Below are 27,537 nucleotides of genomic sequence, written 5' to 3'. Positions count from 1 at the left end.
TCAGCAGAAAGCATTTCTTTTATTTGATAACTTATCACAAGAAAAGTCATTCAAAATTTGAGTTTCTTGAAAAAATTATTTTAATTTTCTTGAATATCTTAGGATTTATATTGCTTCGTGGCTTTCCTTACTCTCAGTCTTTTTTGGCTTTGGAAGAGTTCCTCTGAGTCATCAAGATTTACAGTCTATAAAGAGAAAAGAAATTTAAAAATTATTATTATTTACAGATTATTATCTTATTTCTTAAGACAGTTATGAATATAAAATATGTAGAACTAATTAAAAGTTCGTTAAATTTCAATCTACACACAAAAAATACACCAATAATTTCAGGCAAAAGGAAGTTAACCCTGAAAACATCCATTTATTGATGTATAATTGATAAATTCACCAAAGAAAAAAAAATAAAACATAATAAGATTAGAGAACATTTGAAACCATTAGAGTTTCGAATACATTAAAAGACCAAATTTCATTTGAACCCAAGTGAATGAGTCGAAAATACTATAATACAATTTGATGCAGTATTCATTAATATTAAGATCAGATCAAGACGATAATAAATTTAAGGTAAAAATGGCCCTCATATAGAATACGGATAAATCCTGCATATTTTTACATGTAATTTATGGGTTGCATATTTTTACATGTAATAGTTTCGGGTCTCCAAATTTGAAGGGGATCGACTCCATTACATCACCCAGATCGCCAGCCCTATGTAAGTGTTGATAATAACATAAATATTGCAATATATGTGCTGGAGGACATATCAAGGTCAGCCCATGGGAACAAAATAAACATTTCTAACTTGGAAAATACAGTAAGAGCTAAAACAGATTTTTTGGTCTCTTATAAAATGTGTCAAATTGCACATTTTATATCTTCCCATATCAGATTTTATTTTTAAACTGAGCTCCATGATTTAAACTTTTAAAACTATAGTTATGTCGGCAACTCAAAACAAACTAACTATCTTGAACCAAAAAAATATAGAGAGAAGGGATATACCTAAAAGATACATTTTTAATTTCCAATTCATCCAACAGCTACAAGAGTCGAGAATCATACTTATTGCTATGAATAGTTTTAATTCCAGGCTTTGATTAAATTAAGTAAGATTACCTCAAGAAAAGCCTCTCCAAAATATTCTTACACTCTTTATTTACCCCAATAAAGATGTTATCCCCCTGCATAAGAAAAGGGACCTATTTATGCCCCAAGAACTTGGCATGGCACTGACGAATAGTGGGTATGAAATGCCGATCTTTAGAATGATTCTAGAATTTTTACTGAATTTACCTAGGGATCTTTGGAGATTTTTTTTGGGAGCAAATAATCAATGGATGTTATTAATACAGAAGTACCCAGAAACTGAATTTGTATTTTAAACACTTTTTTTAAACGATTGAAATCAAAATCTGATGCAGAACTACAATTGCAGTCCAAGATCACACACCAAATTTCATTTAAGCCATTTATTTTATGAGTTTTTTTTTCTCAACTGGCTGAAAAACCAAAATTGGACTCACAACTACAATTTTCACATATCATATTTCATACATTTAAGATATTATGTTCTTCAAGTTATTCCGTTAACATGCATACGAAAATACAATCTGGCTACAAGATCTACATATTTAAATGCTAAACTTGTGCACCCAATTTTATCCACCTAATTTTTTTTTTTTTTTCATTTTGTAGGTATCATGTTCACATGCATTTGGACAACTAGCCAGACATACTCTGAATAAATTTTAAAATTTGGCATTTCAAATGCAGTTTTTAAAACCATATCTAAATTTCATTCATCTAGTTAAAAATGTTTTTGAGTTACCATGTTCACAGACAAAGAGACATAATTCAAAAAATGTGTTTTTTGAAATTGAAAGGGCAGAGGTAACTGCACATAGGAGTCTGAAACATGGAGATTCATCAAAATCACGAGTTCAAATTTTTTAACAATTACAATATATTCTCATTGTATACTTCATATAAATTTAAAAAAGCTATTTTACCACATCAAATGTATGTAACTATTTATATTTCCACAATAAATTTTCAATTTCATCCATTACTACTAATTAGCTCTATAAAACATTTAACAATTATATAATTTCTATGACTAAACTAAATTTAGAACGTTAACAGTTATTTTTGATGATACATTGTGTAAAAAAGAATAGAATGTTATGCTTCAAGGAGAAATGAGACATGTTACATTTCTATCCTATAATATCATCATCAAAATAATTATTCTGTTAAGCAAAATTTTTAATCTTACAATTTCCATTTCAACACGTTCTATGATTTTACAGCAGTGCGATTAGTTTTTCTTTATTCAAGTATTATGCATCAAAGTTAATTATTAATAGTTTATATTAGATGTTATAAATGATTTCTATCAGTTGTTTTGTTGTTAAAAATCATTGATTTGCAAAAAGTGTAACAGAATTCCAATTGAGAATTTTTGTTCTTGTAGTAAAATGATACTGTAAAACATAGTTTGCCACAATGCTCCATTTTTCTCTTTTGCAGGAAATACCAGGCAACTGGAAGAAAATCAAGCAATACAGAATAACTTCTATAAATAAATGCATATCACAGTCTACACAGATTATCAAGAAAAGCATCAGATAAGATTGGTAATGCATATTTCCAAGTCAGATATTGAAAAGAATGAGATAAAATTTTAATTTTGTGTGAATCAAGAAAATCTGTAAGATATGATCTATAATTATGGTAAAAGACTTTTCAACAGATAAAGAAAAGATCCTATGAAACTACATACTTCCTGAAAATTCTAAGAACTATGGTTTAACCATACAACAAGTTCTTTTGCTGACACTAGGAATTTGCAAATGCTTTAAAAGCGAAAACGATCTACTGTAGCTTTAGGTATCATCATTCGGCTCTTTTTCTAAAATTATCTGAAGCAACAAGTACATGGAGGACAGCAAGTTACAAAGCATTAATATCAACATACATTTTTGGAAAGTTGAAAAATGTTTATAAGCATTACAAAATTACTCTGAAAGCTGGGATGATTATTATCCCAAAATTTTCAAAAGTAGTAGCTGCAAAAGGAAAATATTACTTGGATTGATTACTCTACTTAACATAGGAGAGTTGATAACTGTGTTTACTCTTTGTAAATTTTATTGAAAATAAGATTTTTCTAAAACAGAACGATTAAATGTGGTGGAAGTGATTGAATTATTCCCAAGCAATGCAATGAATAATAAATAATATTAAATGCACAAAAGAAATTCCAATATTTGTTATTGAAGCAATATATGAGAAAAATGGTATTGTTCAGCTGATATTTTGATCTTATTATAGTAACACGGCTCTGGAGGTAGTGTCATTTTTTTTTCTTCTTTTGCCAAAAGACAGGCATAATTGGCCTATAAACAGTTTAGGAAAGGTAATAAGCATATAACACAAAGCAGACATGACATGGAAAAATATCCATGTCTTTCAGTTATACATTCTTTTATGATTTAAGAAAAATTATATTCAACTATTTATGAGTGAGGCTTTTATGGATGAAGATTTTTTAATATCTCTAATTACTGATCAACATGTACCTGCTGGCATAAATGTGGGCAGTTTTAAGTTATATTATCAAGTAACTTATCTTCTTTCAATTGAATTAATGATGGCTCTAATATGTGTCATTTTTTTCAATACATATCCTTAACTTGATAGATAGACTTTATCTTTGGGTTCTATAGATATTCAATCTTACTCAAAAACAAAATTCCGAAAATTAAACATTGATAGAAAAGGAAGGTCAAAGATTCGCAATGATATTCCTGAAGAAAGAAAAAGGAAATCAAGAAACAAGCGAACAGAATAAAGAAGAATAAGTAAGATTCACCAAAAAAAAAAGATCCATCCAATAAAAAAATCATTTATTTCAGTTTGTGATACTAGCAATACATTACAATGATGTAAATGTACACAAAGATTTAGAAAAGAATAAACAAAATATAGATTTAAATGATGAAATTAATTAATTAAATTCTACTAATTGATGGAATTAATTGGGCATAGGAATATTTTCGTTTGAACTTTGAATTCTCAAAATATAGAAATTCCATTCCATTTTAAGGCAATGCTAATTTTTTTTTTCTTTAGAGATTCGCCTATACATACTGAAAAAGCTAAAAAGTGTAAACATAGTCAACCATTTCCATCTAGTAAAATATTTGACACATTACGAACAAAAAAGTTTCATTTTTCTATGACCATTATTTTAATGGACCCTCACAGGTATATCTGCAATCATCACATGACATTTCCTTGAGGCACTCGTTTATTGGCGTAAATTAATGGAATTAATAAAAAGTATCCTATTCCTCCCTAAACACAATGAAATTTTTCAACAAATTCACTTGAAACATTAAAGAACTATCTTTAAAACATGCCCACATTCTACAATATCTTTGAATTGGTATTGCTTCAGGATAATTTTAAGATGGGAGCATTTAAAATATAATTTATTTAGCAGAAATCCGATTTTTATCAATATACTACTCTTTAGAATATCATTCATTGGAAATAAATTATATACCAATATTATGAATTCAACAAACCATTATTGAAAAAATATCATGAATATTAAAACATATCCGTAGTAAAAAAGCAAAAAATTGTCTTATACTTTTACATCAAAAATGAAATACAGAAAATTATTTATAACTGATTCCCCTGTTTCATCCATTTTTTAGAAGTTCAAAGAATAAAAATAACATAGACTTACTAAAATTTATAATTAAATCTATTACCTCACTAGATACTTTTCTTTTTCGAGATGCAGAACTTTTTGCAGGTGATATATCACGAAGATTCAATTTTTTCACCTAAAACACACACACACACAGGAATTAAATATTTCTTAGGTTGAAGAATAAAACAGAGAAGTTTGCGAAATGAAAAATACATTTTGATCAAGATTAGCATTTTTTCAGATTTTAAAGTCCAGCATAATGAACAATCTTCATTTCCCATTTTCTATAAATAAAACACCATATTGTAAGACCAAATTATGAATAAACTGTTAAGCAAGATGTGAGCAATAATTACAGATATTATGTAAGAATCCAATGAAAAATAAGAGATGAGTTACATAGAACTTTTCATTAACATACTGTTGATTATTGAAAAATTACCTGCAAACTCATTAATAATAATATTTAAATTTTTGTTTACAATCCATAATAATATTTTAAATATATGAAATATTGCAGGTAAATCCTGAGATAATTAGTGCTTATAGTCTGTTTTTTTCAAGCTTACACAAGTAAATATGCAAACTGTCTGCAATGAGTTAATATCATAAAAATGACCTCTTATTAATTTTAAAAGAGCATTGATTAAATTGCTGAAATCATTGAAAAAAAATGTGTGCTGCCTACTTCAACACAAGAGAAAAAAAATAATAAAAGAATTCAAATAAAAATACTAGTTGTAATTAAATTTTTTTCTCTAAATTGCAAGGAGCGTGAGAAAATATTTTTTAAATAATTTTTTTGGGTGGACTAAAATAAATTATTCTCATTCCATAATATATTACAAAAGAAATTTAAACAATGTACTTAACTGCAATTGTAAAAAATAAACTTAAATTATTCAATTTAAATACAAAGCATCATGCAGTGAAAAAAATAATCATAAAAAAAAATAACTTTTAAGAGATTATATTTCTTTTTTTCTAGTTGCAGTGTTCATCTTAAAAATGTCCTTTAACCACTTTACAGCTAATAACTTAATATAGCATGTTTCAGTTTCATGAATAAAAGACCACTGGAATCTATACTTATAATAAAACTCAATGTGTGTGTGTGTGTGTTAGCGCTCTACAGGCCAGACCATTTCACCTACAGCTACCAAATTTAGGACATGTATACCTTGGACGTCGGGAATGTGCACCTGGGGTCCTTTTTTTGAATTTTTAATTAGCATTTTAATTATTAATTAAAAACTAACTTTTCCGCCAAAAAAATCTTTTCATTTTCCCCACCGCCAAATGAGTAGGCTTAAGTTTTTTCCACCACGCTAATGAGGCTAGGCTTAAGATTTTTCGGCCGATTATTTCAAACGATTCTGTTTATTTTCTTAATGTTTGATGCATTTAAAATTAAACATTGTTAATGAATCGATCTTTCAGATTCATTCTGAAGTACTTTTGAATTAAAATAAAACAGAATAAAGGAAATTAAAAATTTCTAGTCTGCGTAGCTTTACCCCAACTGCCATAGAAAATTCACGCATTTGCTGACGTTGAAAATTCACGCATGCGCATTGTGCTCTGATTGTTGATTTTGAAGGCTTAACATGTTTCCGACCGATTATTTCAAACGATTCTGTTTATTTTCTTAGAGTTTCATGCATTTAAAATTAAACATTGGTAATTAATTGATCTGTTCATGATGAATCTGAGAAAATTTTGTAGAAAACTTCTTGAGATATTACATAAATTAAGAAAGATATTCTTTAGTGCCCATAAGGTTGAAATACTCAGCGACTCTGTTTTCAGTACCCATATTTAAAAAAAAAAAAAAAAAAAAAAAAAAAAATGCTTCGTTTCAGTAAAAAATGTTCTTATATTAATTGCAATTTAACCATTTCCACTTTAATTTAAAGCATAAATTCTACGGGAGCTAACAGAAAATTAGAGAGATACATATTACGTTATGGCTGAATACCTTTATAATATTATGAATGAATTATATGACTATCAAAATTTGAAGCTTTAAAATATTTTGATGAAGAAACTATTATAATAAGAGTTACATAAAATATTTAATTATTAAAATTTTAACGAGCATTAAGATTGGCGAACCGGCTAGTCGCGAAAGGCGGCTAGTATTGAATAAAATCATCTTCTGTAACAGAATACTTTCCAAAAATATGTAGTTTTTAAGCAAAATAAAATTTTAGATGCATGATCAATAATAGTATATATATCAGAACAAAAAATTTAACAATTTTTGTAATGTTTTAAATTTGAATGGGTCCTTTAAAGAATTTTTCAAAATATATGCATTTCTTACTTTTCTTATAGAATTTTCAATTACATCCACAGACTTGCTCAGCATTCCTTGCTGAGAAATAAGATGACTGGTTGGAGGTAATATGGAGTTTGTCTCTAACTAAAAAATATTTGAAAATTAATTGTATATATTAACATAAAATAAGAAAAAAAAAAACCCTTTCAAATAATTTGCACATTTTCAAAATGAAGATAATGCACTAAAAATATTCATTGTAAAATTAACAAGAATACACCTTTTACAAAAATTTAATAAAAGAAAGCAAACTGCACAAAATATATTAATTTTTAAAATATTACTTCTGAATCTTCATGCATTAATTCTTCATTTTCTTTATTTTCAGTTGATGGAAAATATTTTTGCAGGGCAAAGTCTATATTTGATTTGTTCAAAATATATTTGCCAGTATTTATCCTATAAAATCAGTGGAAAAGTTCAGCTATTAAAATGATGATTTTGCAAATTTTTCAAGCTTAATAATTAGAATTGGAAATTATTAATTAAAAAGAGATTAGTTGATTTATAATAAATTAAAATTTCCTTTTGCACAAATAAGAACTTAATTTTAAGTGCATTGATTTTTGGTGAAATAAATCTGTTATAGACAAAAGCCAAATTATATTAAAAAAAAAAAATCAAAAGTGTTACAACCAGAGAACAAAATATTTAAATTTTGCATATAAGTAAATTTTATAACGTCCATATCAAGAACTGCGAATTTTGAAAATTTGCATTTCTAAATACATTTAAATTTCTTATTTATAATTAATAAAAGATATTTAAATTACTTCTTTATAATTAATAAAATACATTTAAATTTCTTATTTATTATAAGTGAATGATAATACATTATTTATTATGGAAATTAAATGGTTTTTGTATTTACCTTCATCACAAAAAAATAAGGTGCATAATTATAAATTGTTTCATAATGGGTTTGTTATTTTTTTACTCTGAATTTATATCAATCAGATCTAATTGCTAAATACGAAACAGTATTTACAATAGCATATTTAATGCTAGCTCATTTTTTAAATGCAAATAATAATAATAATAATAAAACAAATTTTAATTTAAAATTTATCAATTAAGAGTGGGCATAGAAAGTTCCAATTAAATTATTACTCTATTGAAATTCTATAGCCAAAAATCATGTACTTAGACTATAACTGTAATTTGAAGAAAAGCAATAATGTTTTTTCAACACATTCTATCCTCATTCTTAAATTAGAAAATAAATTGAAACATAAGATTTCTCAAATAATATGATCATAATAATGATCTTCTATTTCTAAGATATTGAAATTTTTGAAATAACACAGACAGTTCTTATAATGAATTTTTTTAAAATTATCATTAAAAATCAATCTACATATCAATTTTTTACTACATTAGTCTAGAAAATTATGCTTATTTAAAATTCTATTCTTCTTCTTAAGATATTTTTCCAATAGTGCAATTTTCATTATATCATGTTAATACAAAAAACCTTAAAACATAAATAAAAATTTCAACAAAAAAAATGCAGCCATTAATTTTTTTAAATCAGATTTTTAAAAATGTGCTCATATATAAAAAGTAAAATAATACTTAAAAAATAAATGGCGATAAATATTTTATTTTTAAAAACATAAGGTTTATTATTTAGAATTGTTATATAGTTTTGATTTGTAAAATGTAAAAGCATTAACTATAATGCCATCAACGCTCTTTTAGTCAGCTATAAATTAAAGATAAGAAAAGGGGAAAAAAATTAAACATTCTGATTTCATTAGAAAATATTTAAAATAAAGAAAAATAAGGTATAAAGCATGCATCTGCAAATCAGTTTCTTTTTAATAGTTTTATAGCCCAAATCCCTTGCATTTAACTAATTCAAAGTTGATTAATTACATGACAAATTCTAGGAAGTTTAAAAAGAAAAGCTTTATTCTAATTTGTACTTAATTATAAAGAGAAATTTAAAACAAATCATTAAAAAAAAGAAAGAAAATTATGAAACAGTTTTTTTAAAAACTAAGAAAATAAAAAGTTGAAAATATTAAATAGCTTACACAGCAAATGTATGGAGAGCTAAATAATGTAACAAGAAAAAGATTAATAAGTTTAAATTTAAGATTATACAAAAAAGGCTATGTATAAATTTAAATTGCCAAAGCAACAATCAAATTTTTATGAGATATATCTAAACCAAACATATTAAAAATTAGTTATAAGTGTCATTTTATGAAAATTTCCAAATGTCAGATTAAACTTACTGCAGTTCAATAAAATCTTGAGCAATAAGTTTTTTAATAATGGCATTTGTCATGGTTTTATTGCAACCAAACAATTTCTCCAGATTTACTTTTGTAAAATAATGCTGGCTCAAACACAAAGAAATAGCTCTTCGAGTTAGACATAATTCCTAAAAAATATTTTTAAATTATTAATCAAATATTTATATGCATTATAGTATGATCTTTTATTTACATCTTAAAACAATCAAACTATGATTAATAAATTTTAAACTACCATTAAATATTTTTTAATGGTTTATGTCTTTTTCTTTACTGAAAAAAAAAAAAATACCACTTTGTAATTTTTTTTTTTTTGACTAAAAATTCTGTTTACAGAAAATGTCAGAATTACAAGTAAATTAATCTTTGAAGTTCTGTTTGAATAAAATCAAGCTTGAGCTAAAATTTACAGTAAAATAAAGAGAAAAAAAAACTCATTCAGTTAAATTTCTGTTGATAAATCTTCTATTAACATTATGTATTTAATAACCTCCCAGATTTTTTTATTTGTAAAAGGGGCTTGGACTAAGGTATTTATCCAATTCTCTGAGAAAGAAAAACAACAAACTAGAGTATATAGAATGGAAATCTGTATACCATGATCTCAAATATTCCAACTTAACAAGGACAGTAGTGTAACTAATTTTTGCAATTTTTGGAGCCAATACATATACATAAGAACTTAGAATTACATTAAATAATCTTTGCAGATAAAGACAATCTTCCTCAGACAATCTTTGACAGTTTTCATATGTGTTATAGAAAAAAAGAAAGAAAAATTCAAAATTTATGATGAATTAATGTCATAAAGCTTCAAAAGATGTCTACAGTGTTTCCAATAAGTACATTATAATACTGCAACTAATTTTGAAACAGTATATAAGACATTCTAATATCAAGATTTTCAATGGTAGGATATATATTATAACTTTTACCTACCAACAAGATAGAACAGAGCAGAAAACATTTTAACTAAATCTGCATCACATCATTATATAACCATATAAAATCCATTTTTTTTTCTTCTGATTTTGAATTATTTTAAAGCATTGTTAGTAAATACAAACATTCAATTGAGAGTTGAACAAGCAGCAGACTAAGAAAGCTCATTAATTCTAAATAAACTGAGTAATGAATCATATAGTTACTGCAATGATAGCAATTTAATTCAACAGAAACATTTGGAATGAAATATATTATATATATCCTTTCTGCATTTACTGAATTATAAAAAGATAATGCTAAAGCAATTATTACTCATGCAACTTTTAATACAAAGTATAACATGTACTACTTAAAAAGTAAAACTACATTCAGCTATAGAAAGCCAGTTATAAAATCAATGATATTTACAGTAACATTAAAAGTGTATTTACACTATCCTTGTTTTGTCATACTATGTGAAATGAATTAAGATGTACTAGCATTGAACTACGATTAAGTCCTAATGACCATCACAATCCAAAGTACTACCTGTCCCATAGGATATATGTCCCATCATCTGCATAGAAATAGAAACACATATCATTACTTTACACACCAGAGAAGTGAGAACCAACTACCATATCAAAAGCTTCTCCTTCCCTTAGATGGTGTAAACAAAAAAAAATTAATTTGCAGTAATATGACCATGTGATATCATTCAAAATTATTTCCAATGCCCTACCAAAGGATCTCAGAATTTAAAGATGTCAGTAACAAAAGAAGCGAGAACCAACTGCCATATCAAAAGCTTGTCATTCCTTTAGGTGGAGTAAACAAAAAACAATTTGCAGTAATATGATCATGTGATACCATTCAAAATTAATGTCCTACCAATGGATCTGAGAAGTAGTAGACAAGTCAGTAACAAGAATATAGAATATACATAATTTCTTAATAAAAGAAAACTCTGCATAAGCCAAATAACTTAATTTGAAGTACTTAATTTCACTGCTGAATATGGGTACATCAAATACACATTACTATAATTAGTGACCTTAAATAAAACAAGAACATCATATTGATACCCCCCCCCCTCTTCATCATATCCTGCTATTGCTGATGTCTTACAATATAACATTTTTTTCTTGATTTATGACATAATTTAGCCAATGATCTGATAACAAGAGGTATAAATATCAAGTTATTGATATATGAAGATGCACTTTTTCTCTGTATCATATTTTTAGAAATAAAATGTTTAAATTACAAAATTTATCATTAGGAGTGGTAAAACTAATCTCAGTAATCAATCATACATGGCCACTCAATAGAAAGTCGACATTATTTCTACAGGTCTAGCTTTTTTATAGTAAGAAATTTAAGATAAGATATAGTATTGTTAAAAATGTGTACATAGTTTACACTTATATCAGAGAAATTCAAAAAGGACACATTTAAAATTTTAATTATTCCACAATAGCTCAATTAACTTGCTTACACCAGCCACTACTTGAGTTCTTAAAATAGTTTTGGGAATTGGATGACTTGATTTGCTAGAGCATAGTAACAAAGTTTAAGAAAAAAGTTTAAAGACAAAGTTTAGATAAAAATTTATAAAATATGAATACAAAAAAAAAAGCCCTAAAAATGATTCCCCCCATTTCCATTTCACTATTGGAACTGACAAAGAAAGTGTAAGATTTTGTTTTATCATTGAATCATTATCAAATATAAACAAAGAAAATATAAGCAATCAAGAATATGCAATAAATATTTTACAAAATGCGTGATAAGAAACTGATTTTGATATCAAAAGATTGAAATCAGAAATCACATTTGGAAATGAAAGTTCTCTAAAATTTTTAGTTTATCCAAAAGAATAGAATACTATAGCAGATTAATAGAATACTAGAGATGTTGGCAGATAAAAAAAATATATAAATGACAAAAATTACTTCTAAGAATGACAAAATTAATAAAATTTCCCCACACAAGCAAAATATAATATTAAAAGTTGGTATGAATAGATTTAATGTAGAAATACTCAAAACAGCTATTCATATAAAATATGTATTAAAGTAATGGAATTATAGAAATCCTACAAATTTCAGAAAAAATAATTTTATATCCCTAATGTGTAATCATATATATTAAATCCATTATATCCTTACAATAAAGCATTGTTAAAATTATTTTAATTCAAATTTTTCAATAAACAAAGGGGATTTTAATAATTACAGTTACAAAGTAAATATTTTCTTTCAGAAAAAGAGAATACCATACCTTCAATTATGGATTAAAATATTATCATAAAATTAAGCTTCATATTGATACCTGTTTAGACATCAGAAAGATTTCCTTTTACTTCAGAAAATCTAATAAGTTCTTTTTCTTTATAATTAATAAATTATATTTTTTCTTGGTACAACAATCATGCATTTCATAAAAATGTGTATCACATATAATTTAAAATTAAGAATTCAATAAAAATAATTCAATACTTAGATAATTCTTCATGCCTTGATTAAGTTTTAAAAAATGTTTATTCAAAGAATAATTGCATTGTAAAAGTGTATAAATAAATAATGAGAGTTTTTATTAAAACTAATAAATATAGTATTTATTAATTTGGAAAATAATGATTAAGGAAGTACAATTATTTTTAAGTTTCTCATTCCTTAAAAAAAAGTACCTGACATTCTTTTCCCACATATATGTATATTAAATCGGTCAGAGGATAATCTCCATAAGTGGAACAGTCAACACAGTAAAAATTGGGTTGATTCCCAAATGAATCTAAAATACCATAACAGGTTTTGTGCTGCAATTGTTTACAATTTGTACAAGAAATAAGATCATTTTCCTCGGCCTGCAATAAGAATAGTAAAATAATATAAATAATTTAAAATGTTAATTGAATCTTATAAGGTAATTTTAAATATCATATAATCTTACCAATTTGCATTTACAAGGGCATTTCAATGAAGTAGTTGACTTTGTTTTTCCATCTAATTTTTCTATAAAATAATAATAAATAAAACAATTTTTAGAAAAAGGATTTCAATAAAAATTTTACTTTTACAGTAAATAACTGAAATCTGATATCTGAAATATTGACTTAAAATCTATCAATATACAATCGATTAGTTTATCCATTTTCTTAAGAGTTTCACTTTCTGAATTAAGTTTTTTAAAGAAATGTTTATTGTTACATCATTACATTAAGTTTTTTGACATATTTCCATACATACACACATAAAATTTGCAATACATATTATTAGATATTTATAAAAATTACTATATGTTTTTGTTCAATTATCTCCAGTCATTTTTGATAAATTCTATTAATTAATAAAACAATATATAATAAGATATTTTTCTGTGAAAGCAAAGTGAGCAGAATGATATATTTCTTAAACTGATTTCAAGATAGATTAGTTTCAGATTATCTTTTATTTATCAACAACCTTTTATCTGCAATTTTGCAATAGAATGGATTTCAAAATTATCCATTAAGTGCACATAATGTGTTAAGCAAATTCATAACAAAATACATGCTAATCTAAAATTACAGTGGCACATAGCTTTGTTTAAACTAATTTGAAAATAATACATAAAAGTTGCAACAAATTGGTATTCAATAGGAAATGTTTGTTATAAAATGCAAAACAAATTATGGAAATACAATTTCTAAATAAGATTACTTCGCATTCAAAAGAAAGCTAAACAATTTTATAGAAAAAAATAAGTAAAAAAATTTATAAAGCCTAAGCAAAATTTAAAAAATGTATTAATTTTAAATGACAAGTTTAATTTTATTAATAAATCTAAATATAATAGCAAATGCTTGAAAAATGAATTTCTGCCTAAGAAGCTTCTAAATAAATATTTCACTTTATTTTGAAAATAAAATTAAACTGTTATTTATTTAGTTAATGAATTAATAATCATAATGTAACATATATTGTTAATAGATGAAGGGAAAAAAATTACTTTTTTCGGGTAACCTTGAATGTTTAACAACAGTTTGCTCATCAGTGATGATAAATGAGTTCTAGAAAAGAAATCAGCATTCATAAAATAGCATAATTAACTGTATAACATAATTCTAGAAAATTAATCATGATATCTTAAATAAATAATTTCTTGAATTTTAAGATGAGATTCACTAAGAGCGATTTGTAATTTATTGCAACAAAATGTCAAAATTGCAAAATTAAAAACTATCAATAATAATTTGTCAATGAAATAATTCTGAATAATTTTATAAGACTTTTATTGATATCAGTTTGAAATATTTTATTGCATGGCAATTAGGTAAATTTGTTTTTTGACTAGCAACCTCCTCATATGAAAATATATAAGAATATCAAATCGAGTACAGCTTTGAATTTTTAAAATTTTTTTTCCTAATAGATTTCAGCACCTAATTTAATGACAAATATAGATCACAATAAATGTCATCAAAAATTGACCACAAATTTTGCTTAGTGTTTAAACTAAAGTATCAAAATATGTTATACACTATGTAAAAATGTATATACTATTTTAAAAACATATCATGCAAGTTGATTTTTAATCTTAAGATTTAAATTAAACAATGTTAAATGCATGTAATGAAATTAATTTTAAAATAATTTGTTTAGGGGGAAAAAAGTCAAATTTACTTATGTATTCATTTATTTCTAAAAATACAATTAAATAATTTGAAAATTATAATGAAACTCATCAAATAGTTAAACAATTCATACATCAGCCATTTTGTCATCATTTGTTGGCTTGAGAGGATTTTCTGCATCATTTTTTGCTAATATATGCTTGTTGAAAGTTGTTTTTAAAAGGAATTTATACCTGTAAATATACATTTTTATGATGCAAAAAAATGTAATGCTTTGAAATCTTACAACATTAATTCATTAAAGAATCATAGTAGATATATTGTTTTATTAAAAATACATATCACAATAATAATTAGCAAAAAGATTTTTTTCTTTTTAATATATAAACAAAGAAGATGCATATTCATAATAATTATATGATCAATTTATAAGTTATTAATAAAATTTCTTTTTTAATTAAACAGTTAGCTCTAATTCATTTTTATGTACATATAATATATTCATTTTTTCAAAATCATTATTAAAATTAAGCAAAAAAAACAAAAAAAACAATTTAGACAAGGCATCTCTGCAGATTATGGAAGAGGTATTACATTTAACCAAGCTATCCCTATTAAAGAATAATGAAACTCAAAATTTTCTTTTTAAAGCAGTTAAATATGAGATATTCCTTAAATTTTTAACAGAAATATTCCATGAAGTATAGTTAATAATCACAAATTCTTTAAAAGAATGAACTTATTTTCACTGTTTGTGAAACAAACTATAGCTATAAAAGTATTTTTATTCGTTATTACTAGTTACATTTATATTTCTTTTTTTGTATTTCAATGTTCGAAAGAATTACTTTTTATTAAAAGAATTCATTTTCATATTTATCAGTTAAATGTTTTAATCCTGTTGGTGAAGATGATTGTAATAAATAAGAGGGGTTTAATGGCATAAAAGACACATATGGAAAGCCACATGAATATAATGTGACAAATTAATTAAACAGTTTATTTTCTTGAAAGCATGTCACTACCTTTTTCAATCTTATTTAATTTATACTTAAGAGGCAACTTTACACATTCTCTGCTATTTTTCATATGATTTATTTTCATTTGTTTTTTAACATTAATATTAATGAAACATTACATTTTGTAGTTATTAAATTGTAATTATAATTTATTAACAATGAATTTCTAACATATTTAAATTATTTAATGTCATTGTTGTTTTCTAGTTCTGTTAAATCATTTTATTCTAACATTTAATTTTTTTTCATTCATCATTTAAAAACTGTATCAACAAAATACTACAAAATATTTTTAATAACTCAGTTTTGGAGCAATTTTCATACAATTAATAATTTGTAATGCAAAAGATACCATACTGTTTTCAAAGAAAAATATTTCTTTATGAGTAGGTAAATAAAAATATTTTCAATAAGCATTTATAATTAAAATACAGATTGATTCCAAATTAAATGCAATGGCTACGGGAGGAAATGATGCAAAATTAAATAGTATTGAGACCTCTCTGTTGGAAGTCTAGGAACTAGGTTAATTTAACCCAAATTTTATACACATGCTTTTCCTCATACATACATACATACATATATATATTGAGTTCATTAGTAATTAAGGGAAGAAACAATGCAACAGTGAGGCAATTTAATCTTTCTTAATATGCACTAAATCCTCTATCCTTATAAGGAGCAATGAAGTCTTTAATAACAAAGACTTAATGATGATATTGACTTATCAGATCATGCATTACTTACCAAGATGTTTTAACAATGAAACAGGAATGCTACTGCACCACTCAAAGCATTTTGGAAGGAAAAAGATTTATGTAGTGACCATCTGACAGTTGCAAATCTTCAAAAAATTATTTTTCATTTTGAAAAAACCAGAATATTCTCAATTAACATGGATGAAGTAACAAACTAAGTTGACTATAGGAAATTGTAATTGCAAGAGTGGGGCAAGAAGCAGTGACTATACATGGCAATGGTAGTGCAGGTGCAATATCACAAGAACTGAAAATACCAATTATTGAAAGTTACAAGAAATATTCTGTTCCCAAACTCAACAGTTGCTTTCTGATGAAAATAAGATATGGAAAATATTTGCTTTGATTTTCATTGCTTGGATAATGAATGATTTTAGCAGCTACTGGAGAATAATGAGATCCATTTCACTTTAATGATGCTATAAATATATATGATAACCCTATTTGTTCTGAAAAAAAAATCCCTATCAACAAATAGTTCCACAGATGTACATGTTTTATTCCACAAAAAGAGAGATTGCACGGTGTGGCTTTCTCTTTCTTTTTTTGTTGCTTGCCCTTACTTCTTTGAATAAAGCATATTTTCCAAGGCCAAAATTATGCTCTATTACTAGCCTTAAGTATATATTGATACTCTAGGACTTGGTCATTCTTTTTCTTTTATATATCACAATTCTCATGTTACAATTGTTCACATTGTTATGAGAAAACTTTTCAGATGAGAAAGTTATTAGAAATTTATTTTCAACACCTTAGTTGCTTCAGTCAAGCTCATTGTGACTTTTGACTGTGTTGATACTTAAAGAGCCACATTTATAAAGGAAATGTTTTGAACCACCATCTTTAAAGACAGAATTCTGCACCATGTAACATAACACCCAGCAAATGACTTAAATTCTACTATAGAATATATTGCACATAGAATGCAATTTCTAGAAGAAAGTCATATCAAATCATATCTGTGATGATAATGTCATTCTACATGTAATAACAATAAAATTATTGCACAAATCTTCTTTTAGTCATACTGTCTATTTTTGTAGTTAATTTAATGTGAATAAATTTTATGTATTAATGTCTATTAAAAGTTTAATAAAGTAGTGTTACAAAAAAAAAACACTTTTCTATTGCTAATAATCAATCCATCTGCACATAATTGTATAGAAAGCATTATAATTTATTATTAGATATGTTAAGAAATATATAAATTGCTTGCTCCAGTGCCATTTCTTCTCCTAGTGATCAAAATATGAATTAAACTTTTTGTTCTTCCAGAAATCAAAAATGCATATTTGGGAAAGCATGTGCATGAAATTGGCCACAGTTGCTCTAGAAAGAGATTTAAACACCACATGTTTAATTTCGATCACACTACACTTTCAAAATTTGCCAATTAGAAGAGCTTTCAAATAAAGAATTATTAAACTGATTATTGTAAATGAAACATTAAGAGCAAAGGCCAATGGCTACATAAAGAAAGGCATAAAATTAATTTGATATTGCATTTTTTATATTAAATACATTATTAGTTTTAATCCTTTAATAATAATAGAGATTGTTATTTCCAATAACAGAAAATGCATCTAAGGCAATATTTTTTAAAATATATTATCCATGTACTTAGTAAAATTGGAATTTTACCCATGTTTGTCAGTATCAATTTTGCCCAAGGAAATGTTCATTGTCTTCTGGGGAAAACTGAATTTTGGTTCTGAGGATGGTTCAAAACCAGGTGGTTCATAATCTTCAGGAGTCACTATAAAAGTTATAATAAAAATATATCTAAAATTGTCTGAATATAATTATTCTTGAAAAGTGTAATTAAAATTTGTAAATATTTTTTAATAAAATCCTTTAAATTTGTATCTGTAAAGTCATCATATTCAAACCTGATAACAGGTAATATATTTATTTCATACTAAATTTTATTACTATAAATTTATTTTTGTACTTTCTCAACTTCTTAAAAGTTTTTGAAATGTTAGTAAAAAAAGAGAGAGAGAGAGAGAGAGGCAAGATTAAAGGAAAAGAGAAAAAAAAAAACTCCAAAAAATGCCTGGGTACTTACTGAAATGTTATCAGTCATATGAAAAATAAGCATGAAATAAGCAAACAAGAATAAATAAAAGCTTTCAAGTTGAAATAATCCACAAAAATTTACAAATCAAATATTTATTGCATTTCACATTAACATAGGAGGCCAATAATGACAGAAAATTAATATTTTAGAAATATAATTTCTTATATGTGGGATTGATAAAAGATAAAATAATATGAAGGTATCTATCTATATATACATATGTATACATTATATCTCTTTTTCATACATGCCAGCATGTACTATTGATCTCGTGATATATTAAGATAAGAGATCAAATGAATAGTTGTGTAAATCAGAGGAAAGTGTAAATTACAGAAAATAAATTTCAAAGATAAATTTTTAAATGGGCAAGCAACAACAACAAATGGCAGGAAAGCATTTATTTAAGGGATTGTTTATTGAAGGAAATATAAATGTGGAGTAATACTGTGTATATGCATAAATGGATATATGGAAAATTATAAAGATAATATAGTGTAAAATATTATATAAATATTATAAAATATTAAATGTGAACAGATCTATTCATTAGATACACATTTTCATTAAAATAACTTAATGAGTTAGTTAAAACATTCATCATTATACCAAAAAATAAAAGAAATAGCACGATTTTAAAGAGTACAGCATATGGTAATCAAGCTACATATTTTTATATTTGAGAAATATATGTTTATACAAATTTTTTTAAAAAAACTCATGAACAAGAATTTTACAAGGAACCCCTATAATATATTTTTCATATAGCTAAAATAATTAAGAACAAATCAAAAATTATTTGCATCAAAGTGTAATAGTTAAAAATAATCAAGTGCATGAGAAGTTGTTTTGAACTATTTATAAAGGTGCATAAATGCATATTTCATTTATAATAATTATTATTTTCTTTAAGTTATCATCAAAAATTTTACATAGGATGTATCTCATGATATACTCCTAAAATAAATACTAAACTCAATTTTCATGGAATAAATATGGAATGAATATCATAAATATGGAATGGCCATAGCATGATAAATGGTCACAGGCCGTTTTTAAAAAATTATGAAATCCACATGTATTATTGATCTTGTTAAGAGAAGATTATATACTTTACAGTTGTTAAATTAAAGATATACAATCTTTTAAATTCTCACCAGAATACAAACATTTAAAAAAAAGAGCTGAGGAGTTTTAACAGGGGGAAAAAAACAGTAATAAAAGATCCGTAGAAATGAACTCACCTTCATCATAGTATAGAAGTTTCAAAGACAAATACACACTTTCAGGTAATTTTTCCAAAATATCACTAACAGCTGTAATATTTTTCAACATCAGAAAAGTTGCTTTCACAGTTGGATCACTTAGTTTAGGTGAAAAAGACTTTGTTTTATTGTTGCTACAAAAAAATAAAAAAATATATATTAATTGCTTGACATAGTAAATTATGTTACTGAATTATTATAATTTTATATTAATGATAATATATTATAATTTTATATTAATGATAAGTATATATTACAAAATTAAAAAATAACCTATTATTAAAATTTTATTCAATTATCTACATTAAAAAAAAAGATGCAGAGTAATCCACTAGGAAAAAGATTGACATTTATGCTTTCAAAAGCTATAAAAAGATTATGTTTCAATATGAAATTACTGCAATTATTATTATTATTGTGTACTTTACATTTTGAGGGCTACTGGCAATATTTTTTTTTTTTTGATAAATTAAAATTTAAAGATGCACAAACTAGTCTTTCCACACATGCATCATAAGCATTCAAACTCATGAAACATGTAGTAGGTTTACCACAATTAATAAATTATTACTAGCATTTGGTGATTTTTCTTGTTACATTTTTATGCCCTCCTCCAAATGGGAAAGTGTCCTTTTATTCATTTTAATAGCTAAAATTTTCAGTAATTTTAATTGCAAAGTAAATAATTTAAATATGTTCCAAAAAATAGAAAAATAAACTAAAATGCATAATACTATATAAAGAGGATAATTTTGGATTAGAATGTTCCATTGTAATGGTATTAATATATTTTGCTTCTATTGAGCATTATCACATTATTATATCTTTTAATACTCTCAAACAAAACTCATAAAAAAATATCTTAACATAAAGACACACCATGTTACAGAGCATTCATCGTCTTTATACTTAAACACCAAATTGTAAGCTTCAATTACTTCCTGTAAAATAGAACAGATAATTTATTAAAGCCTCAGTAAATATATAGTATTTTCTTTTCAAAAAATAAAATTTTTCCACAAAACATTTTACTTACATTGCTGTTTTCTCTGTCTGTACAAATCTAGAAAGGAAAATATATTCTTCAATATTATATTATATATATATATATACTAAGCAAAAAGGTAAAGTAGAGGTTTTTGTTTTATGTTCTCCAGTATGTTCTGATTGTTATTTCTCTCCTGTTAGCAGGCATGGCAATTCCCTCTGATTGATTTCGCCAATACTTTTTGTGATATAAATTCATTTCCTTCTCCTTTTTTATTTTATGTATCTACATTATTCAAAATTCTCATCATTACATAATTTTTTTTCATAATTTACATGTTACATAATTTTTAAGAATTTTTGCTGCATTCCTCATTTATTATCATAATTAGGTTCCCGTCCCTTAAAAGAGGGTGACTCTACTTAAATAGCATAAATAGGTCATAAATAGTCATTAATAGTATAATTTGTGATTTGAGTTACTTTGGAATTTGTGATTGCATTAGTGTATTAATCATATGCCAAACATAAATCTCTAAAGATGTCATGTTTCTAGCAATCAGCAGTTTCTTGTTGAAGATGATTTATTAGTCTATTGATTGTGTTAATCAATGGCATACAGATGGTCCAGTGAAAAATTCACTACTGACATGCAGTTAATAAACAAGTATTGTTTAATCAAACATAATTTAAAATTACAGCTACTAAATTCAAACAATTTGCATTGATTGCAAGTTTTACAATAAACTTTCATCAGCAATCTTGATTCATGCAAGTAATATTCAAGAAAAGTGCCCAAATAGATGGTGGCAATTTTCACTATCACATATTTTAACCCTCTCATTACTCACTTAATCCAAGCAATAACTACTAAATTTTGACTTTCTTCATGAGTCAAAGGTTAAAAAAAAATTATAAGTAAACTTCAGATTCAGCTGCAAATATATTTAAAAAACCCTGCTAATTTATAAAATAAAGCCAAAGAATATAATATTTCAATGACTATAAAATAATATTATTCATCTGTTATTTAAAAATTAAGACAATGTGAAGTTAGAAATATTAAATTTTAATTTATATGCATTAAAAAATAATAAATCTATTATTTTAATTCCTAAGAGCTAAGTATAGCAGAGCTAACAGAGAAAATTCATAAATAGGAAAAAATGATGTCTGACATCATAATCAAGATTATAGTTATTAATTTGGAAGAAAAAATTACATGGAATTGATGATACATTTAAACATGCAAGAACAAATTAATAATCATGCATATATATTTATTTTTTTTACTTACCCCAATGCTTAGCTGCTGAAGCTGCAAAAGAAAAGAAAATGAAAAATTCCATTAATAATTAAAACAAAAGGACAAGTCATACAATAAAAACAGGAATCATATTAAAATACATAATATATTACAGTCATTATATATCAACAATAATCAAAATCACAAAATGTCAGCAGTTAGAATGTATTTAAATATATAAAATATGATATGAACAGAGAAATCTTTGCTAATCATTATAAACATCTTAGACAAACAGACAAAATTTTACAAATTAATAACCAAATAATGCAAAATAAAGTTTGTGCAATGTATAGATAAATAAGAATTTTTTTATTATTATTATTTCAGTGCATCAAGACAATTATGATAAAAATAAATCAATAATCATTTTTAAATAAACTGATAAACTCTGTTTTAGTCTTTAAATATTCACTAATACTTAAATTCACAATGGTATTGAAAAGCATTCATAACTGCAAATCACTTAGATATACAGAAGCCATTGTAATTCATGAAATTGATTAGTGAATTAAAATAGTACAAGGAATTTATATTCTGAAGCCCTCTAAACCCTCAAAACATAAGGCTTCTTTAATCGGATCTGATATTTTTTCATATAGTGCATGTTCAATTCGCTTACCTGAAACTAAATTTCCCGATATTTTCTCGTTAAATTTTTTCTTTAAATCTAGTCAAGATTTAAATATTTTAAATAATGAAAATGACATATGTAACACAAATTATTACTTTTTGAAAAAAAGGACTTAGATAAAAAATTTCTGAAATTTAAAATAATTACCAATTTGAAAAAATGATTTCATGTAAACTTTTCGAAAATACTAAGAATACTATCCTAAACTGTATGCCATTGAGTTGAAGTAAAATCCTAAATTATACTTCGCAGTTCTTGAAAGTAACAAATAAAAAAAAAACATTAAGTCATTGCTATATTTGAATTATGAACAACTGGAAATTCATGAATATCTGTTTGATTCGTGTAGATACATATTCACCAACCGTAGTTAAACATCAGCTAATGATTAAACGCTGCTCAGCGGTCAAATCGGTATTCTCCAAACCAAACCAGCTGTTAATTTCCCCCTGTTTCGCCCCATTTTTTGATCATCCGACAATAGATGATCACATTCTGATCAACTGTTTTTCGGACACAGTTGCTGATGATGATTTTGAGATGGAGAAATCAGTAATGTTTAGACTAATAAAGAATCTATTATCATTGTTTTTGTATATTTAAACTGAAATTTATTGTTTTTGGTCATTATAAGAAAATTATTAGAATATTATTTTGAAGAAAATAAAAATTATATTTGCTATATTTTGATTTTATGTAAGATAATCTATTCTTGCTTTGAAGAGAAATCAGGAATTTTATTATCTGGATATTGTAAATTAGAGTATCATTTTTTTAAAGTAAGATTAATGCATAAAAATGTTTGAAAGTTTTGTTTAATTCTACAAAATTTTGTTGTTAAGTTTATTTAAAATTAATTTTATTATTTATCACGAATGTAGAGTTTGATATTTTTGAATTATATAAGTAAATGATTACAAATTTCAGAATTATATATCATCATTAAAAATTGGTATACATGGAATTTGTGTTATAAAGCTGTTATATAAAAACAAATCATCAATTACTATATATAATCAAAACAGGAAGTCATATTTATTTATTCAAAACTTTTTAAAATATCATTTTTTAGTACTGTATTATTTTGTAGTACTTCAGTTATAAAATTTCTAAAATGTTTATATTACTTTCAGTATGATTTTCAGTTTATCAATAGCGAATTTTGTGGATTTCCATTATTTTGTAAGTGATAAATGAATTTGTCTGGTGATGGGTTTACAGGATTGATTTTCGCACTATAAAAACTTTCCTGTATTATCTGTTTCCACGGCTACCTTTAATTATAATTTTTCTGGCATTGATGTATAAGTTCTTTGAATAAAATATTATGTAAATATTTTTTTAATTACATATTATTTTTTTAAAAGGAAGTAATAAATTTCCATAGAGCTTAGTTACAAAATACAAATGCACAAGCAAAAGTTCTCAACTGCAAAAAATTCCCTATAATATTAATTAACAGTAAGTTAAATTACAAATCAGAAAATAAATATTTCAAACACATTCATAAAGTAATAGGATTTGAAATATAATTGTTTTATTTGTGCAAAGTCATATGAAATAAAATGTCTTCATTTAAAAGAAATAAATGAAAATGATATTAGAAAACTGACAGGAGACAAATTTTGAGATAGTTTTCATCAAAATAATTTATTGTCATAAAAGTTGGTTTAATTTACAAAAAAAGTTTCCATTTCCTTCAATATTTTAAATGCAGTTTTCTATTCCATTGTTAAGTGCACAAAATATTCTAAACTTAAATATTTACTACATATTCTATAATAAGTTGTTGGTAAAATCAATAGAATCAGTTTACTTAATAGTTTGGAAGATGTAAAATTTATTATGAATACATGAAAAACATAGATCTTGTTAATGAACTAATATGAAATATCACTGTTTTGATAATGCTATAAAACAGAAAATTTTAAAGTTGACAGTAATGTTACAGAAAGTTTAATGTTATCTATACTTATAATAAAGCTCAATGTGTGTGTGTGTGTGTGTGTGTGTTGGCGCTCTACAGGCCAGACCGTTTGACATACAGCTACCAAATTTGGTACATGTATACCTTGGAGGTTGGGAATGTGCACCTGGGGTTTCTTTTTTCGAATTTTTAATTATTAATTAAAAACTAACTTTCCCGCCAAAAAAAATCTTCCATTTTCCCCACCGCCAACTTTTCCGCCAAAAAAATCTTCCATTATCCCCAGCGCCAAACGAGAAAGGCTTCAGTTTTTTTTTCTCCCAACAGTAATGAGGCTAGGGTTAAAATTTTTCGGCGGATTATTTCAATCGGTTCTGTTTATTTTCTTAATGTTTGATGCATTTAAAATTAAACATTGTTAATGAATCAATTTTTCAGATTCATTCTGAAGTACTTTTGAAATAAAATAAAACAGAATAAAGGAAATTAAAAATTTCTAATCCGCATAGCGTTACCCCAACTGGCGTAGAAAAAATCACGTATTTGCGTTACGTAACCGGCGAAGAAAATTCACGCATGCGCATTCTGTTCCGATTGTTGCCATGACAACGTTATCAATGGATGATTTAAATTATTTTTGGGTTAGTTGCATGCTTTTGTAAGTAAATTGTTTTTGTTAGTTATATATTTTTTGTATATGCTTATAGTTTTAAGTACATCGTTTTTTAAGTAGTTTTTTTAAAACCTGTTTTCAACCGTTTATTTTAAACGATTCGTTTTATTTTCTTAGTGTTTGATGCATTTAAATTTAAACATTGTTAATTAATTGATCTGCTCATAATGAATCTAAGAAAATTTTTTTGACCAACTCTTGAGATATTACATAAATTAAAAAAGATATTCTTTAGTGCCCATAAAGTTTAAACTCTGAGTGACTCTATTTTCAGTAATCAGATTATAAAAAAATGCTTTGTTTCAGTAAAAAATATTATTATATTAATTGAAGATAAATTCTTTCCACTTTAATTTAAAGCATAAATTCTACGGGTGCTAACAGAAAATGAGAGAGATACATATTACGTTATGACTGAAGGCCTTTATATTATGAATGAATTATATGATAATCAAAATTTGAAGTTTTAAAATATTTTGATGAAGAAGCTATTAAAGTAGAAATTGCATAAAATATTTAATTATTAAAATTTTAACGAACATTAAGATTGGCGAACCGGCTGGTCGCCAAAGGCGGCTAGTATATATATAAAATAAGCATGTTATTTTGCATTCAAATACTAAAGATTGAACAAAGAAATTTATTATAGAATTGTTTCAAGCAATCACAATATATATCATTTTCTGTTTAATTTCCTAATTCATTGCTTAGTTATACTGGATTACATTTTTATTTCATTCAATTCAAAACAACAAATACCTTCAACATGGAAACAAATGAAAAAAAAAAGGTCTTATATAGAAATTTTTATATTGGTATTAGGAAAATTAAGTTTCATAAAGTAAAAATGAATCTTAATTTTTTCTTTGTACAGCATTTTTGTAAAGATATGGTTTTTACTATTCATGAATCATGTAACTTTATGTTGATATCTTTATATCATGATATAAAGATATCAACTCTAAAATAACTATAGTTAATGTCACTCTTATTGAAATTTATCAAAACTATACATTTCCAAGTTAACAACTGTTTATTCATTCAAATAAATTTCTAAATTTTACAAACGTTTTAGTATGAGATACTATTAAACTCTCATCTCTAGCACAGTAAAATTCATTCAAATTTAAATAATATTATTTAAATTGACATATAATTATTTGCTTTACTTAAATTGATATTGGTCTTCATAAAAATTCTCCCATTTTCATACACAGTTTTGACATTTTAAATTATACTTTTTACAGTTGCAACTTTTTATTAGGATTTTCTCATAAACAAAGGACTTAAATTACTTTAAATAAATAAAATAACTTCTTTTTTCTTCATAATTAATTAATAACTTCTTTCAGAAATTAAATTGTCAGATAAAAATTTAATTTCTTTAAGAAGTTATTGATATTGATATAAAAATGAAAATACTGCGAAAATTTACAGCCTACCTGCTAAATAAATTAAGTCAGAGAAACAATCTCCCCAAAAAAAGCCGAGTTGATATCATACAAGCATTTCTATGGGATAGTCACTAGACATAAATGCAATTAATTCATTGTAAATGGAAATTTGATTTCTTGTGAATAGAATCAATGAACGATTGATTGATAAAAATAGCAAGCCTATAATAATAATAATAACATTTTAAGGCGCCAACTTTCAAGTGATAATCATGTGACATATTTGGGCCAATGACTAATATTAGTGACAATCCACTACTAGGACGAAACCGCAGGGAAAGCTGGCTACATCAGCGCCACCTGTTGGCTTGATTGTAAAACTAACGTTTGTGCATACCAATGATCATTGGTTGATGAACGGTCATTGATCATTCATTGATTGAAAGATCTATTGTTTAGCAACTGGTTTGGTGAATACGGCAGATAATCCACGATTTTTTTGAATAACAAATATATTTGCTATTGTTATTTTTAAATATTTGATCTAAATAACTGTTATTTTTAATCACACTGTGGTGATGTTCATGTAGAGTGTAGTGTAAAGCATTTCATCGC

The 27,537-nt window shown here is 25.2% G+C and overlaps 1 protein-coding gene across 3 annotated transcripts; it reads right to left on the bottom strand.

The window, feature by feature from the left end:
* LOC129971521 (HORMA domain-containing protein 1-like) lies at positions 1-27,537 on the bottom strand. 3 transcript variants are annotated; one of them, XM_056085371.1, is made up of 15 exons: positions 26,971-27,537; positions 22,286-22,306; positions 21,038-21,064; positions 20,881-20,942; positions 19,981-20,135; positions 18,298-18,412; positions 15,013-15,112; positions 14,255-14,315; positions 13,217-13,278; positions 12,954-13,130; positions 9,317-9,465; positions 7,358-7,472; positions 7,059-7,157; positions 4,791-4,865; positions 1-185 (listed from the first exon to the last, which is right to left on the bottom strand). In XM_056085371.1, exons 5-15 carry the CDS (start codon positions 20,069-20,071, stop codon positions 99-101), a joined length of 1,131 nt encoding a protein of 376 aa, XP_055941346.1. In that variant the 5' UTR covers positions 20,072-20,135; positions 20,881-20,942; positions 21,038-21,064; positions 22,286-22,306; positions 26,971-27,537; the 3' UTR covers positions 1-98. The 3 variants fall into 3 exon arrangements, with proteins under 3 accessions (XP_055941346.1, XP_055941347.1, XP_055941348.1); XM_056085372.1 differs by lacking the exon at positions 26,971-27,537 and adding an exon at positions 23,076-23,271; XM_056085373.1 differs by lacking the exons at positions 7,358-7,472; positions 9,317-9,465 and having other exon boundaries at positions 26,971-27,526.

The sequence above is a fragment of the Argiope bruennichi genome, chromosome 6 (assembly GCF_947563725.1).
Source record: "Argiope bruennichi chromosome 6, qqArgBrue1.1, whole genome shotgun sequence".
Classification (NCBI taxonomy): domain Eukaryota; kingdom Metazoa; phylum Arthropoda; class Arachnida; order Araneae; family Araneidae; genus Argiope; species Argiope bruennichi.
The sequence above is the reverse complement of the archived record's forward strand: the minus strand, read 5'-3'. Positions and strand labels throughout refer to the sequence as shown.

What these genes read in the sequence shown, in the direction of transcription:
- LOC129971521 (XM_056085371.1), bottom strand. Translation starts at nt 20,071, where the DNA reads ATGTTGAAAAATATTACAGCTGTTAGTGATATTTTGGAAAAATTACCT. An exon ending in CAAGATTTTATTGAACTGCA is followed by an intron (nt 7,473 to 9,316) that starts GTAAGTTTAATC and finishes CTGATTTTATAG; the next exon opens with GATAAATACTGGCAAATATA. An exon ending in AAAGAAAAGTATCTAGTGAG is followed by an intron (nt 186 to 4,790) that starts GTAATAGATTTA and finishes TTCTCTTTATAG; the next exon opens with ACTGTAAATCTTGATGACTC.